Source organism: Pan paniscus, chromosome 8 (genome assembly GCF_029289425.2).
Source record: "Pan paniscus chromosome 8, NHGRI_mPanPan1-v2.0_pri, whole genome shotgun sequence".
Classification (NCBI taxonomy): domain Eukaryota; kingdom Metazoa; phylum Chordata; class Mammalia; order Primates; family Hominidae; genus Pan; species Pan paniscus.
Window position 1 is genome coordinate 107,721,345 of NC_073257.2, and position 15,748 is coordinate 107,737,092.

The 15,748-nt window shown below is 41.5% G+C and overlaps 1 protein-coding gene across 12 annotated transcripts in view; it reads left to right on the forward strand.

Moving 5' to 3' along the window:
- Window positions 1–15,748, forward strand: part of ENTPD1 (ectonucleoside triphosphate diphosphohydrolase 1) — a 207,694-nt gene that overhangs the window by 124,198 nt on the left and 67,748 nt on the right. For 10 of the 12 annotated variants that reach the window (XM_055093209.1, XM_055093210.1, XM_055093211.1 and 7 more), the window contains one exon: window positions 4,810–4,937. The exons of the other annotated variants lie outside the window; for them this stretch is intronic. In XM_055093209.1, coding sequence (XP_054949184.1) covers window positions 4,810–4,937 — 128 coding nt within the window. The remainder of the gene's footprint in view (window positions 1–4,809; window positions 4,938–15,748) is intronic. 12 annotated transcript variants of the gene reach the window in all.

Consider the following 15,748-nt stretch of genomic DNA (forward strand, 5'->3'; position numbering starts at 1 on the left):
GGTTCTTGATAAGGTAGAGTCTTAGGAACGTCAATTGTGGAAGATTTCTATAGCCACATGAAGGAGGGATTCTGATAGGGAAGAGAATTAGGAAGTGTGGGAGTCACCAGAAAGGGCCATTGTAGAAGATCAGATATGAGGTAAGGGTGACTGGAATCAGAGGATGTGGATATCACTATAGAAGAAGGTGGGTCTAAGGGGCTTGGGATGAAATAACTGAGAGAGGATCTTCAAGCCCCTGAGTGTGAGAACAACCTACATATGTGTCCTCAAGAAGAGTTCCCTGATGGAGAAGAAGGAAGGTAGCAGGGGTGGTGTGGAGACTTTGACTCTGTGAGTTGGAGGAATGACAACGCCAGATTAGGACCAGTCTTCTGAGCTTCAGTGATTGTTCCATCATTAGGCTATGTAAACACAGGAAGGACCACAACATTCCTTGAATGTTTGCTCACCAATGCTTGTCCACATTTGCTGTTTTGTTCTCTATATGACAAGAAAAGTTTAGTCCAGATGTGACTCATAACAAATTGGAAACAATTTGAATCTAGTCAGTCACATTGGATCTGCAAAGCAAAACTTTTTTTTGCCTGAAATCCACCACATCTGTCAACACCCCAAATCTGTTTATTAATGGAGTAAAATTTTAAGATGTTATATTTTTGTTATCACAGAGTAGCAATGCTGGGATTTCTCTGTACAACAGAATTTTGACTATGGACAAAATTAAATAATTTGTTTGTTTGTTTTGGAGACAGGGTCTCACTCTGTTGCCCAGGCTAGAGTGCAGTGGTGTGATCTTGGCTCACTACAACCTCGGTGTCCTGGGCTCAAGCGATCCTCTCACCTCAGCCTCCCAAATAGCTGGGACTACAGGCATATGCCACCACGCCTGGCTAATTTTTGTATTTTTTTTGTAGAGACAGATTTTCACCATGTTACCCCCCAGTCTCAAACTCCTGGACTCAAGTGATCCGCCCACCTTTGCCTCCCAAAGTGCTGAGATTACAGGTGTGAGCCACTGCACCCTGCCGAGATTAAATAATTTTGATTTTCACCTTAATATGATTATAACTGGACATCATGATGGCTGTTTCTATAAGAATCAAAAGAACCTTTGCTTCCTTTGATTCTTATAAAAGTCTTGAAGGTATTTTTCCTCTGACACAGCTAATTGGCTTGAAATCAGCCTGTGTTTTTTCAAAGCTTGGGTTTCCTTCAGTTTTATCTCTCTGTCAGGTGAAGAGCTGAAGTTAATATTACCTTGCTCTCTCACTTTAAGCCGAAAATTCGCCTCCCTTGTCACATCACATGAAAAGAAAAAAATGCAAAGGAAGTGGCCGTCTTAAATTCTCCAGTACAGTAAGCCAATTCAAAGGGAAAACAATGACAACACTTTGCCATTGGATATTTTGGTAAAATCATTTGTTGAAATTCTGTTTCAAAATACCATTTCACATTGTATGACAGAAACCACATTTCTGTTATCCACAAGGCAGATTAAGGGCTTTTCAGGGAGAAGACAATCAATGTGAATTTTCCATAATAGAGCTTGACTGTGGCAGTCATGGCATCTGAAAGCACTCTGGGGGTCTAAGAAGAAGGGGCAGTTACCTAAGTAATTCTCTTTTTATGAACACATCCAAGATATGTCAACCTGCACCCCACCTCTAGCACCTCTTCTTTGGCACCACTTCTGAGATGACTCTCCTGCTTCCTGGATGTGATCAGGGCTTTTGAAAACTGGCTGACATATAGTCCATGGAAGATAGCATTTTAATTACTGCTCTCTGGGTAATGTAGTCAGTTACATGAAAAACAAACTTAACCATTGTGGGTTCTTTTGGTAATAAAAACATTTGAAAAATCATGTATGAAAAATTCCTAAATTTTCTCTCTGACCTAAAAATCTTTTTCTTATTATATCTTTAATAAGAAATAAGAGTAGGATGAAAGGCTTGCATATATTCTGGTAACCTGGATATCATTGCAAAAGCTGGGAAAATGTGGAAAAGTGTACATCTAACTCCTCAATGACAAGAAGAAGTTAGTAAATTTTCTCGTTAGGAAAAGGAAGAAATAATTATAGTCACATCAAGTTGGTTCCCACCTCTGGGTTCTTGCAGTTTCTGTTCCTTCTTCCTCTTATGTTCTTACTCCCTCTCCAGGCTGGTGTTTTCTCCTCAAATGTCACCTTCAAGGTCTCGGCTCAAATGTCATCTTCTGAGAGAGGCTTTCTTGACCCTCAATCTGATACCTTTTCCTTCATTCCCAATTCTACCGCAAGTCACTCTATCAAGTTCCTTGGTTTGAATTTCTTCTTAGCACATATTGTGACCTGAAATCACCTATTTATGTGCTTCTTTTCTGGTTTATCTGTCTTGCTAACTAGATTGTAAATTCCAAAGAGCAGGGGCCTTATCAGTTTTTCTTTTTTTATTGTAGTAACTTGGATGCTAAGAATAGTGCCTGAAATGGCCATGGAAGGAAAATGAGATTGCAAGATTGTCATATTTACAAAAACAAAAGAAGTTAACAAGTAGACCTTGTTGAATAGCTTGAGGGAGTAAAACATTCAAAATTTTATTATGGTAGAAACATTGCTACAGTTTGTTTGTTGTTATATTTATAATTGGTTGTTTTATTTATAATTGCTTATCTAAAGGACATGCTGCTTAGGGCTGTGTTTGTCAACATCACAACGTTGGGAACCAAAGTGGGGTGCCCTTAGAGGGTTCTTTTCCAGATTCCAGAACACTGGCATCAAAGAGGACATCTCTCCCATACCAGTTTTATCCAGATGTTTTAGCTTCAAGTAGTTAAAATCCTGACTCTAATTGGGTCAAAGCATAAGTTTTATGGAAGGATGGGCTCAGCATTTGTTGATTTAGCAGCTTAAAATGCCATCAAGGACTCACGTTCTCTACATCTCTCTGCTCTGCCATCATTGGATGCCATCCCTTCCAGGCAGGACAATGTTTGAGGATGAAGAGAGAATGTTTTCTTTTTTCCCTAGACTTGCCCCAGAAGACTTCCTCCACGGTCACATGGGCCATAATTAGGTGGCATACCCATTATTAAACCAGTCACTGGTGAGGGAATGAAATTACACAGACAAGTCCATCCCTGAGCTTAGGGGAAAGGCAAGCATCTGAACAAAATGGAGGTTCTTTTGGGAAGGGAGAAGCAGGGAAGTGCTGTGTATTTCATCTGCTCTTCCTTGTTTGGAAGCAATAGATAATGATGTTGCTAAAACTTTTTCTCCTAAATTTTGTATTGTTTGGTCTGATGGGTAAAGACTGCCTCAAGATTCTGGGGATTGAGGTGGATTGGAGACCCATACCTTAATCCAAGCTTAGACTTGGATTAAGTTCAAGCTTCTGCTCAAGAGCTTCAGAGAGAGCTCCCATTTCAGTGCCCAGCCAGCTTCTACGTTTGGGAATAGTTTGGGGAGTTGAGAGAGGAGGAGGTTGAGTTGTCAAAATGGAGGGAATGGTGCAACCATTTCATTTCCTGTTCACTTCCTCTATGCAATCTGTTTACATCTGACCAAAGTAGCTTTTGCCTTTTTTTTTTTTTTTTTTTTTTTTTTTGAGAGGGAGTTTCACTCTGTCTCCAGGCTAGAGCACAGTGGTGCAATCTTGGCTCACAGCAACCTCTGCCTCCTGGGTTCAAGTGATTCTCCTGCCTCAGCCTCCTGAGTAGCTGGGATGGCAGGTGCACGCCACCATGCCCATCTAATTTTTGTATTTTCAGTAGAGACGGAGTTTCACCATGTTGGCCAGGATAGTCTTGATCTGTTGACCTCGTGATCCACCTGCCTCAGCCTCCCAAAGTGCTGGGATTACAAGCGTGAGCCACGGCACCCATTTTTGGTTATTATTTTTTTGAGATGGAGTCTTGTTCTGTCGCCCAGCCTGGAGTGCAGTGGTGCGATCTTGGCTCACCGCAACCTCTGCCTCCGGGGTTCAAGCGATTCTCCTGCCTCAGCCTCCCGAGTAGCTGGGATTACAGGTGCCCACCACCATGCCTGGCTAATTTTTGTATTTTTAGTAGAGATGGGGTTTCACCATATTGACCTGGCTGGTCTTGAACTGCTGGCCTTGAGATCCACCTGCCTCAGCCTCCCAAAGTGCTGGGACTACAGGTGTGAGCTGCCGTGTCCGGCCACTTTTGCCTTTTATATAATTCTACTATTGGAGCTTTTCTAATGTCCCATGACAGAATGAGACTAAAGACAAAATAAATAAGATAATATGAATTATGATCCAAAATGTTCAAGACTCCTCAGCCTCTATGCCATTACCAATTGCTTACTATGTAAGGGTGGTTTAAATGCAAGGGGTATGTATGTCAAGCCAGGAAATGTCATGGAATAGTGGGATTTGTTGTTTGATGATACATTCTTAATACTTTTTAACATCATAAACATTTTGTGGTAGATTTCAAAAATGAGGAGGGGTATTCTTGTTTTTTGTTATTTGTTACTTCTACCTTGATAGATCTGTGTGAACTGTTAAACAGCCAATTTGGGGCTCTTCTCACTCCTCATTCCATATCTGATCACTGACCTAGTTTTGTCCTTGCCACAGCCACTAACTCAGTCTTGGCCTTTGTCAAAGTACAAACAAATCCTTTTGTTCTTGAATTATTTCCCAATTACTCTGTAAGTACCTCATTGATAAAAAAGATTGGCTTTTAATCTGTCTCTGATGTCTCCAGGTAGCCATTACAAGACCAGACAGAAAGGGGAGGAAAATCAGTGTTTTTGATTTCTTGTTGGTATTTTTTTTCTTCTGCTTTTGGTTTTAGAGTCTAACGTGAAGACATTTTGCTCCAAGAATATCCTAGCCATCCTTGGCTTCTCCTCTATCATAGCTGTGATAGCTTTGCTTGCTGTGGGGTTGACCCAGAACAAAGCATTGCCAGAAAACGTTAAGGTAAGTCAAATATGTGTGTGTGTTTGTGTGTATGTAAGAGGAGATCTGGGTGGGACAGGGGGAGGAGGGATAAGGTATGTAGAGCATAGGGGACGAGTTGAGGTTCTAACAGCCGAGGAACAAGTCAATTTCCACTGGATTAGGGGAGTAAAATGGAAATAGGTGCTCATTCTAGAAGAGTAAATGCCTTGAATCATTAGTGGTGGGAAGTTAACTGCCTTTATGATTGTTTAGTAAACTCATTAAATTGATACTCTAGCAGAGATGAATGCTTTATTCACCTTATCCAGATCTGTGTAATACTATGCCAAGATTCTATATTCTAGTATATTTCCACTTCTTCATCATGGGTGAATCACAATACTGCACTCTGTTCTTTTTGCTTCATTATTATCACTATCACCAAAACAATAACGTTTATTATACAACTCTGTATAAAGTACTTTGGAAGTCAGAGATTGAGGAGAAGACATGTTTCTTATCTCCAGATATAGTAAAGAATCAACAAAATCAATAAAAGCAAATCAGAAAACATATACGTGTATCAGGTATAGTCATTTGAAATGAATTCATGGATAGGCAGATTTCTTGTGACATTTCTACATTTGAACAACTAGTTAATATCATTAAAGATCATTAGGATCATTAACTGTAATGTATTTATGTTTTCTTTCCAGTTCATCAAAATAAAATTTCAGACATGAATATCTCACAAGTACTTTGTAATATGGTCATTATATTTTTTAATCTGTTAATTAAAAAGCATGTGGTAAATAAAAATTTATACTATAAATACACCATTTTAAACTTTCACTGAAATTATAGTAAACAAATATATAAGGGCCCAGATGATACCAATATGCTAATAAGCATGTATGTACACGTGGGCAGTAATATATCTAGAAGTTAACTTGACCATGGAGGCCTGGGAATACATGTGTAGAAGTATATTCTCTTGTATTTGAAGATGTTGAACTGGGAGCCTGGAAGGATGGTTGTGTATGCCAGGCCTCTGAAACTTTTACCATCCACCCAAATCACTGTATAGCAGAGGCGTGGGTGTCACACTGGCATCTTTTTGTCAAGTTCAACCCAGTGGTGCTGTGTACAGCAGTCCCTTTGTCAAGACAGAAGGCTGATACTATCTCATTGTTAAGGGTCGCTTGCCTTTTAATGTTGACTGATGTTGTTTCCTTGGCAAAACTTCACTCACAGTTGAAGCCTCATGACATCTTGGTTCCATTATTTGTTTACCAGCTCCAAAAATACATGGTTGCCTTCTTAATTTGACCTTTTTACATGTTCAGTATTGCATCATTGGAGAGGGGGATGCCTAGGAGGCAAAATCCATGACAAACTTGAGTTATGTTCCCAAGAATATGTGTGGTCATGGACGACCTTCCCTCATTCACAGTGGTCTCCTTTAAGTCTCTTGTGCTTCTGCATTGTTATATGGGCCTGGCAAAATGGAACAAGGTCTTTGGCATTCTTTAAATAAAAGGTAGGAGTATTGAAGAGCAGTCATTGGCATCTGAAGTGAATCTTTTTAATAACATCACTGATTTATTTTATACAAAGATAGTTTTATATATGCAAACTAGCCATTTGTTGAGGTTATATAATAATTTTAGTAAGATTCCTGGCATATATTGGGGGCAAAATATTTCAGGAACTTGTATTCTGGTGATGGCTTTAAACCAGATGTGCTGTCCAATTTGATAGCCACTAGCCACATGCAGCTCTTTAAGCTTGTCAATTAAAATTAAATAAAATTAAAAATTCTGTCCCTCTGTTGCACTAGCCACATTTCAAGTGCTCAATAGCCACACATGGCTGGTGGCTACTGTATTGGACAACACAGATATAGAATATTGCCTTGCTGTAGAAAGTTCTATTGGACATTGCCACTTTAAAGCATACTCTTGAATGATAACTCTGAAGTCATTCAAAACTAAGTTTAATGAATAGGGTGTATGATAAAACATTTTATAAAATCTGGAATAAGAAACAAAAAAACTTTTTTTTCTTGCATGGTTTGTAAACTAGTACCAGGATCATCCCAAATATCATGGGCTACTAAACTGGTTTGAGTAGTTTATTGAAATAAATGTATTTGCTTCCAAAAATGACCATTTAAAAGATAACACTTATTTGGATATTTGTACTGATACATGTTTTTTTGTTTGTTTGTTTGTTTTTTGTTTCTTTGTTTGGGGTTTTTGTTTGTTTCTTTTTCAAGATGGAGTCTCGCTCTGTCGCCCAGGCTGGAGTGCAGTGGCACGATCTCGGCTCACTGAAAGCTCCACCTCCTGGGTTCACGTCATTCTCCTGCCTCAGCCTCCCAAGTAGGGGACTACAGGTGCCCGCCATCACGCCCGGCTAATTTTTTTGTATTTTTAGTAGAGACGGGGTTTCACCATGTTAGCCAGGATGGTCTCGATCTCCTGACCTTGTGATCTGCCTGCCTCAGCCTCCCAAAATGCTGGGATTACAGGCGTGAGCCACCGTGCCCGGCTGATACATGTGTTTTGAGAGCACACAATGACATGACTTTATGACCATACTTCATTCAGCAGTTCTTCATTCATTTTTTATAAATTTATGCATCGACAATTATTTATTACACTCCAGTCTGGCTGACAGAGTAAGACTCTGTCTCAAAAAAAGTAAAATAAAAAATATTCATTGTCTGTGTTAGGCACTGGGCTACACAATAGGGAAGCCAGTATATAGATATGACTGAGCTTACCATCTGGGGAAGCAAACATATTTAATAACACAAATTATTAATTGTAATTATGATAAATTGCCACCAAATGAAAGTTTTGGGGCCAGGCAAGTCTTCCCTGAAAAAATGATACTAAAATAATATCTGAAGAATGATTGGAAGTTAGCTGGGAAAGACATAGGTAAAGGGTAGTCCAGGCAGGGCCGAGCACGGTGGCTCATGCCTGTAATCCCAGCAGTTTGGGAGGCCGAGGTGGGCAGATTGCCTGAGCTCAGGAGCTTGAGACCACCCTGGGCAACATGGTGAAACCCCATCTCTACTAAAATACAAAAAATTAGCTTGGTATGGTGGCGCGTACTTGTAATCCTAGCTACTCAGGAAGCTGAGGTGCGAGAATCACTTGGGCCCCAGAGGCGGAGGTTGCAGTGAGCCAAGATCTGCCACTGCACTCTAGCTTGGGCTACAGAGTGAGACTCCAACTCAAAAAAAAAAAAAAAAAAAAAAATTCCAGGAAGAAGGAAAGCAGGTGCAAGAGTCCTGAAACAAGAAGGAGTTGGATATCTCCTAGGAACTAGTTGGAGAGCAGGAGTGGGCCACGTGTTATATAAAGATGGGGAGGTACGTGGTGCAGGTCCTGCAAGACAGGTTGAGGATTTCAGTTTTAATCCTAAGAGTAGTGGGAAGCTAGTGGTATGATCAGATTTGTTTTTGCAAAGATCACTCTGATTTCAATGAATTAGAGGAGGATGAGATGTAGGAGGATACCAGGAAGAGGCTACAAGAAAAATGTGGAAGGAGGGGGAGCCTTTGGGTTCAATTTTTGAAGAATTGTTTTGAGTGTTGGAAAGCCAATGGGAAATGTCAAGAAAGCAGTTGGATAATCAGATTTGGACCTTTCTTTTCTAAGCAGATATCTACTGCTGTGCTCAATAAAAATATAAAACAAGCCAAATTTTAAATTTTCAAAGAGCTACATTTTAGAAAGTAGAAGAAAAGAGGTGAAATTAATTTTAATAATATATTTTATGTGGCCCAATGCATCCAAAATATTATCTCAACATTTCATCAAAATAAATAATTGTTGGCTGGGCGCGGTGGCTCACACTTGTAATCCCAGCACTTTGGGAGGCTGAGGTGGGTGGATCACGAGGTCAGGAGTTCAAGACCAGCCTGACCAACATAGTGAAATCCCGTCTCTACTAAAAATACAAAAAAAATTAGCCGGGCGTGGTGGTAGGCACCTATAGTCCCAACTACTTGGGAGGCTGAGGCTGAGGCAGGAGAATCCATTGAACCTGGGAGGTGAAGGTTGCAGTGAGCCAAGATCACGCCACTACACTCTAGCCTGGGTGACACAGCAAGACTCTGTCTCAAAAAAAAAAATTTCGTTTTTGTTTTGTTTTGTTTTGTTTTGTTTGTTTTTTGAGACGGAGTTTCGCTCTGTAGCACAGGCTGGAGTGCAGTGGTGCGATCTCAGCTCACTACAACCTCTGCCTCTCGGGTTCAAGCAATTCTCCTGCCTCAGCCTCCTGAGTAGCTGGGACTACAGGCACGTGCCACCATGCCCAGCTAATTTTTGTATTTAGTAGAGACGGGGTTTCACCTTGTTGGCCAGGATGGTCTCCATCTCTTGACCTCATGATCTGCCCACCTTGGCCTCCCAAAGTGTTGGGATTACAGGCATGAGCCACCACCATGCCCGGCCAAAAAAAAATTGTTAATGAGATATGTTACATTCTTTTTTCATACTATCTTCAAATTTTAACTTATGGCATATCTCAATTCTAACTAGTCATATTTCAAGTGCTCAATTGCCAGCTATTTGTTACCCTGGTTAAATAGCACAGGCCTAGATTAAAGCTATGTCTCTGATGGCATTGATTGACTGAAGCCTTAGAAATGGATGAGGTCATCTAGGATGGGGTTATAAAATGAGAAGAGAGTCAAGGTCCAAGTCCTGAGAAGCTCTATCATTTAAAGCAGGGGTCCCCAACCCCCAGGCCATGGACCAGTACAGCAGGAGGTGAGGAGCACGCGAGCGAGCAAAGCTTCATCTGTATTTACAGTTGCTCCCCATTGCCTACATTACTGCCTGAGCTCCATCTCCTGTCAGATCAGTGGCAGCATTAGATTCTTATAGGACCGCGAACCCTATTGCGAACTGCACATATGTAGGATCGGGATTGCGTGCTCCTTGTGAGAATCTAATGCCGGATGATCTGTCACTGTCTCCCGTTACCCCCGTATGGGACTGTCTAGTTGCAGGAAAACAAGCTCAGGCCTCCTACTGATTCTACATTATGGTGAGTTGTGTAATTATTTCATTATGTATTACAATGTAATAAAAATAGAAATAAGGTAGTTTACAATAAGTGTAATGCACTTGAATCATCCCAAAACCATTTCCCCCTCCTCACCACCTCTGGGTCTGTGGAAAAATTATCCTCCAAGAAACTGGTCCCTGGTGTCAAAAAGGTTGGAGACCACTGATTTAAAGGGTGAATAGGGAACGAATTCGTCCTAAAGCATAATGATAACATTATTTAGTGCTTTGCAGTTATAAATCATTTCCACATGCATTTCCATTTTTTCTTCCCGTGAATACTGTGAAGAATGGAAGGTTATCCCCATTTTTTTTTTTTTTTTTTGAGATGGAGTTTTGCTCTTGTTGCCCAGGCTGGAGCGCAGTGGTATGATCTCGGCTCACCGCAATCTCTGCCTCCCAGGTTCAAGCAATTCTCCTGCCTCAGCCTGCTGAGTAGCTAGGATTATAGGCACACGCCACCACACCCGGCTAATTTTTGTATTTTTACTAGAGACGGGGTTTCTCCATGTTGGTCAGGCTGGTCTTGAACTCCCGACCTCAGTTGATCCGCCCGCCTCGGCCTCCCAAAGTGCTGGGATTACAGGCATGAGCCATCGCACCTGGCCATCCCCATTTTATAGATAACGAAATCAAAGCCTTAGATATTCTCTCACCCAAGGCAGAGGGGGAGCTAAAACTAGAATCCAGTTTTCTGATCCAAAGACTAATGTTCTTTCCATTTGTCTTAGTGAGTTTTTCCAAACAGCACATCCTATTAACAGAAATTGCATGCAGGATGTTTATTTTGGGAAGTGATTCCAAGGAAACAAGGAAGAAGGGAAAGAGAGAGTTAGGAGCAAATTACCACATTGGGCCACTGAGGCTTGATCCTCCCAGGGACCCTCTCAAGAGCTGTGGAGAGTGAACTTTAGAATTGTCTGCCCTGGGGATTTATCCCCTGGTTCTCATTATCTGTTGGTCAAGGGTTGCTCCCATCTGGTGTTAAGTCCCTGTCACTTCCAGGTTTGCACGTGTGTCAGAGGGGCCATGTGGGTACCACAGGTGACAACTTAGGCAGCAGGAGAGAAGCTGCTGGGCAGAAATAGAGAGATAAGGAGATACTGCTGGGGCTGGAGTAAAAAGTTGGCCAAGATGTAAAATGGTCACAAGAGGTATCTGATGTATCATTGCACCTCCTGATTTTTGTGGAGGTGAGGGTTCTTTGTACAAATAATTTCAATATAATAGAGATATATTCATGCAGAGACAGTGCTATGGAAGCCCAGAGAAAGAAGCTGCTAACTGTGCCTGTTTACATGGAGGCTTCACAGAGAAGGTAGCCTTGGAGCTGAGTCTTAAGTGCTATGGCTTGAATGTTTGATCCCTCCAAAACTCATGTTGAAACTTAATCCCCAGTATAATAGTATTAAGAGGCAGGGCCTTTAAGAGGTGGTGGGTCATGAGGGCTCTGACCTCATGAATGGATTAATCCATTCATGGATAAATGGATTGAGTTATCACAGGGTGGGTTAGTTATTATTAGAGTAGGTCTGTATTAAAAGCTAGTTTGGCTCTCAGTATGCCCCCTTTGCCATGTGATGCCCTGTGCCACCTCGGGACTCTGCAGAGAGTCCCCACCAGCAAGAAGGCCCTCCTGAGATGTTGCCTCTTGACCTTGGACTTCATAGCTTCTAGAACTGTAAGAAATACATTTATTTTTTAAATAAATTACCCAGTATCAAGTATTCAGTGATAGCAACAGAGAATGGACTAAGACAAATGGTAAGCAGTTTTCTAGAAAGTGGGATAGGACATGTTCCAGACAAAGATTATATCATGTGTTGAAGAGTGACAGCTTGAAATCATATGCAATCCCTGGGGAATCAGCAGCTCAGTATGGTTAGATTGTTGAATATGGGGGCAGGAAGGAGAGGTGGAAGAGGAGGTCCAAGTCTGAGCTTAGTATTTTTGGCTTAAAAGTGGGCATCTCATCCATTAAACTGCAGTGGTGTTCAAGCTTGGATCCATGTTAGAAGCACCTGAGGAGCTTTTCAAAAATATGGCTGGGCCCCATCTCAGGTCAATTAAATCATCTTTGGAGGTTACAGTTAAATAAAAATGGTTCAAAATATTGTAGATCACCGGGCGTGGTGGCTCACTCCTGTAATCCCAGCATTTTGGGAGGCTGAGGCCGGCAGATCACTTGAGGTCAGGAGTTCGACACCAGCCTGGCCAACATGGTGAACTGTCTCTACTAAAAATACAAAAATTAGCTGGGCATGTTGTCAGGTGCCTGTAATCCCAGCTACTCAGGAGGCTGAGGCAGGAGAATTGCTTGAACCCGGGAGGCAGAGGTTGCAGTGAGCTGAGATCACGCCACTGCACTCCAGCCTGGGCAACAGAGCGAGACTCTGTCTCAAAAAAAAGAAAAAAAAGCCCAGGGACTGATACGTTCTAAAATCTTCCATGTGATTCTAATGAGTAGTTTTGATTGAAGACCACTGCTTTGAAGGGTTTCATACAAGGAAGTGATGCCCAGATTTGTGTTCCCAAGATTCCTTTTGGCTGGACAGCAGATTAGAGGAGAGACCAGTTAGCATGCTCCTGCCATGGTCTAGGCAAGGCAGGCGAGGCCAGAATTAAGGCATTGTCTGTGGGGTAAGGGGAGGGGATAATGTGAAAGACACTTGGGTTGACCAGATCTTTGTGACACAATTCCTTTGAGGACCTTTTAAGATTAAGATGGAACAGGTACCTTGGGACGGTTAATGCTGAGAGAAAACTCCAAATGCTTCTGTTTAAAGAGGGTGGTGGCCACAAGCCTCTGTTGGTGCAACTTCATACATGGAAAGACTTTCAGCTGTCCTGTACTCACTTCCTCTGATTTGTCATCCCTGTCCTCTTGCAGGGATCATTATTCTGCCTGCCTAGAGTACAACACAACATGGGCCATGGACTCACACTGCCCTGGGTTTGAATCTTCGCTGTGCTCTTAGGGTCACAGGAGTTAACCTCTCTAAGCCTTAGTTTCTCCACTTGTATGATGGAACTGATGCTTCTTCTCTTGTAAGATTACTGTGAGAATTCAGTGGGATAAAGTACATGCAAATATGAGTCCAGAGCAGAAGGCCTGGCCCACTGCAGACACTCAGTGATTGATAACTCATGTCTTATCATTTTTGCAGCTTACCTGCCTTAGTGACAAATTGACAGTTATCTTTATTTTATTCCCACTGTTCCCCATCTGACTTGCCCTTGTCTAGCCCATTTCAGGTCAGCCCACCCATGCTGATGATCCAGTCTTGTCATCTTCCTGCCTGACCTAGTTTGGGTTCAGCCCTGCTGGGGAGATAGTGCCCTCATGCCTGGGCCACATGTGGCATAACACAGCAAGAACTCTTTATTGTTCTGAAATGTTTACTTGCCCAGCTACCTAAAAGGTTATAAGCACATTGAGGACAGGGAATGGATTTCATTTGTCTTTGTTTGCATTTTATTTATTCATTGACTCCATTCATTAACAAATAGCCATTGAACATCAACTCTATTGTAGGCCCTGGCATATATTAGTGAGCAAGATGGGCAAATTTATTATACCCTTGTTTTGAACTTATAGTATAATGAGGGAGATAATCATTAATCAAATAATCATAAAATAAATGCTAAATTACAGCCAGCACAACATCTGATTTGGGTAGTTGCTCCAGAGAAGTTTGCTGACTCTGAATAGAGTAAGCACCTTGAACAGATAAAACCGTTCCCTCCTTGTATGTGAAGAACCCAGGACCAACCTGGTAGCCAGGCAGTGTCAGTGAGGGAAGCAGACCTCTGCCTCAGAGTTCTCTAGAGATCCTAGTTCCCCACTCATACCCTCAGAGCCTTCTCAGTTTGAACCTCCAGAGTGCAGGGCCTCAGAAGCTACATGTGTTAGCAGGCATCCTGGGGTGTTCTCATGCCACTGAAGTCTGTGAACCACTGCCTGTGAGACACAATGAGAACTTAAAAAAAAATAGCCTTAATGAACTGAAGAGTCATTAGCTGTACCCAAGACTCCCCCTGGGAAAGTACCTTTGTTCTGGTGGACCTAGGTGGGGCGGTAGCTTTGATGTCTGCTTGGTTCCCCACTTCCTTGTCTACTCATAACTGAACAGTGGCAGTTAGTGGTTGTCAGATATTCTTTTAGCACAAACATTCCACATTTTGGCACACACTGAGTCTCTGTCACACAAGCACCAGACTGACCCAATGCCAAACAACTAGCCTTCATTAAACGCTGCCTCTTCTGTGAATGCAGGCTCAGGGACCAGACCACTTTGATTTTAATCCCAGATATGCTACTTTCTAGCCGAGACTTTGGGCAAGAAATTCTCTCTATGCCTCCCCTTATATGTAAAATCAAGATAGTAACAGTACCTACTTAGAATATGGTTGTGAGAATTAAATGGAATAATACAAGTGACTTAATTGTCAGAGTGACGAGCACATCAGAGGTTCTCAATGGAGACTACCTGCTTTAATGAAGATATGTCCTATGGAAGGCCCTTAGCTATTAGTGTATTATGGTCACTGAACCAGTACTCTGCAGGATTTCTAGCTTCTGTTAAAGGGTAATGACCTTTCCTCATGCATCTGCTTTTTCAAAATGAACAAAAGTGCTGTTCTTAGATAAGCATTTGTGATTTTATCTTTTTATGGAGACTTTGGAAAGATTTGCTCTGATTTCCAACCTCGAATACTCTTGGAAAATATCTGCATTATTTTTACTCTATTGGATTTTAATGTGTGTTTTAGAAAACAACATCTGCAGATAGATGGTGTTGCACAACAATGTGAATATCCTTAATACCACAAAACTGCACTTAAAAATGGTTACAATGGTAACTTTTATGTTATGTGTGTTTTACAGCAATTAAAAAATAAGACAATAACAGAACTGTGGTTTGTATTAAAGATCTAGTAACTCTAATTAAAGAAAAAGGAAAGGAAGAAAATGGTCTCTAAATGTTTATAGGCCCTACTAGCATCTCTGTAGCTAATCTGGTTTGTTTATAGAGTACTAGAGTCTTACTCAAAATTATAAGCTTTGTTTATAAACCCAAGCTCACTGAGACAGACTGATGAGGCTGCTGAAGTTACCATTAAAGCTACAGGAACTTTTAAGAAAGTTTTTGAAGACACACTGTGTCTGAAGGGACCATGAAAAGTTAATGATCATACTTGCCTGTGTTACCAGATGTCTTAGTCTGTTTTGTGTGGCTGTGACAGAATGTGACAAACTTGGTAATTTATAATATAAAGAACAGAAATTACTTTTCTCACAGTTCTGGAGGCCAAGAAGCCCAAGATCAAGGTGCTGGCAGGCTTGGTGTCTGGTAAGGGCCTGGTCTCTGCTTCCAAGATGATGCCTTGAACTCTGCATCCTCTGGAGGGAGGAATGCTGTTCCTCACAATGGCAAAAGAGTAGGAGATAGCAAACTCACTCCCCAAACCCCATTTAATTGTGGCATTAATCCATTTAAGAGGGCAGAGTACTTGAATACCTAAATACCTCCCACTAGGGCTCACCTCCTGATGCTGATGCATTGGTGATGAAGTGTTCAACACATGAGTTTTGGAGGGGAAAACAGTCAAACCAGAGCATCTGTCTTATGAGCTTTTTGGGGATGGTGTAGGACAACTCCAGTGGTACTACTTTATATTAGACAGTGAATATTAACCTCTTTTAGGGCTGGAAGGAATTTAGGAACCATCCAGTTCCAACCCCCTCATTTATCCATT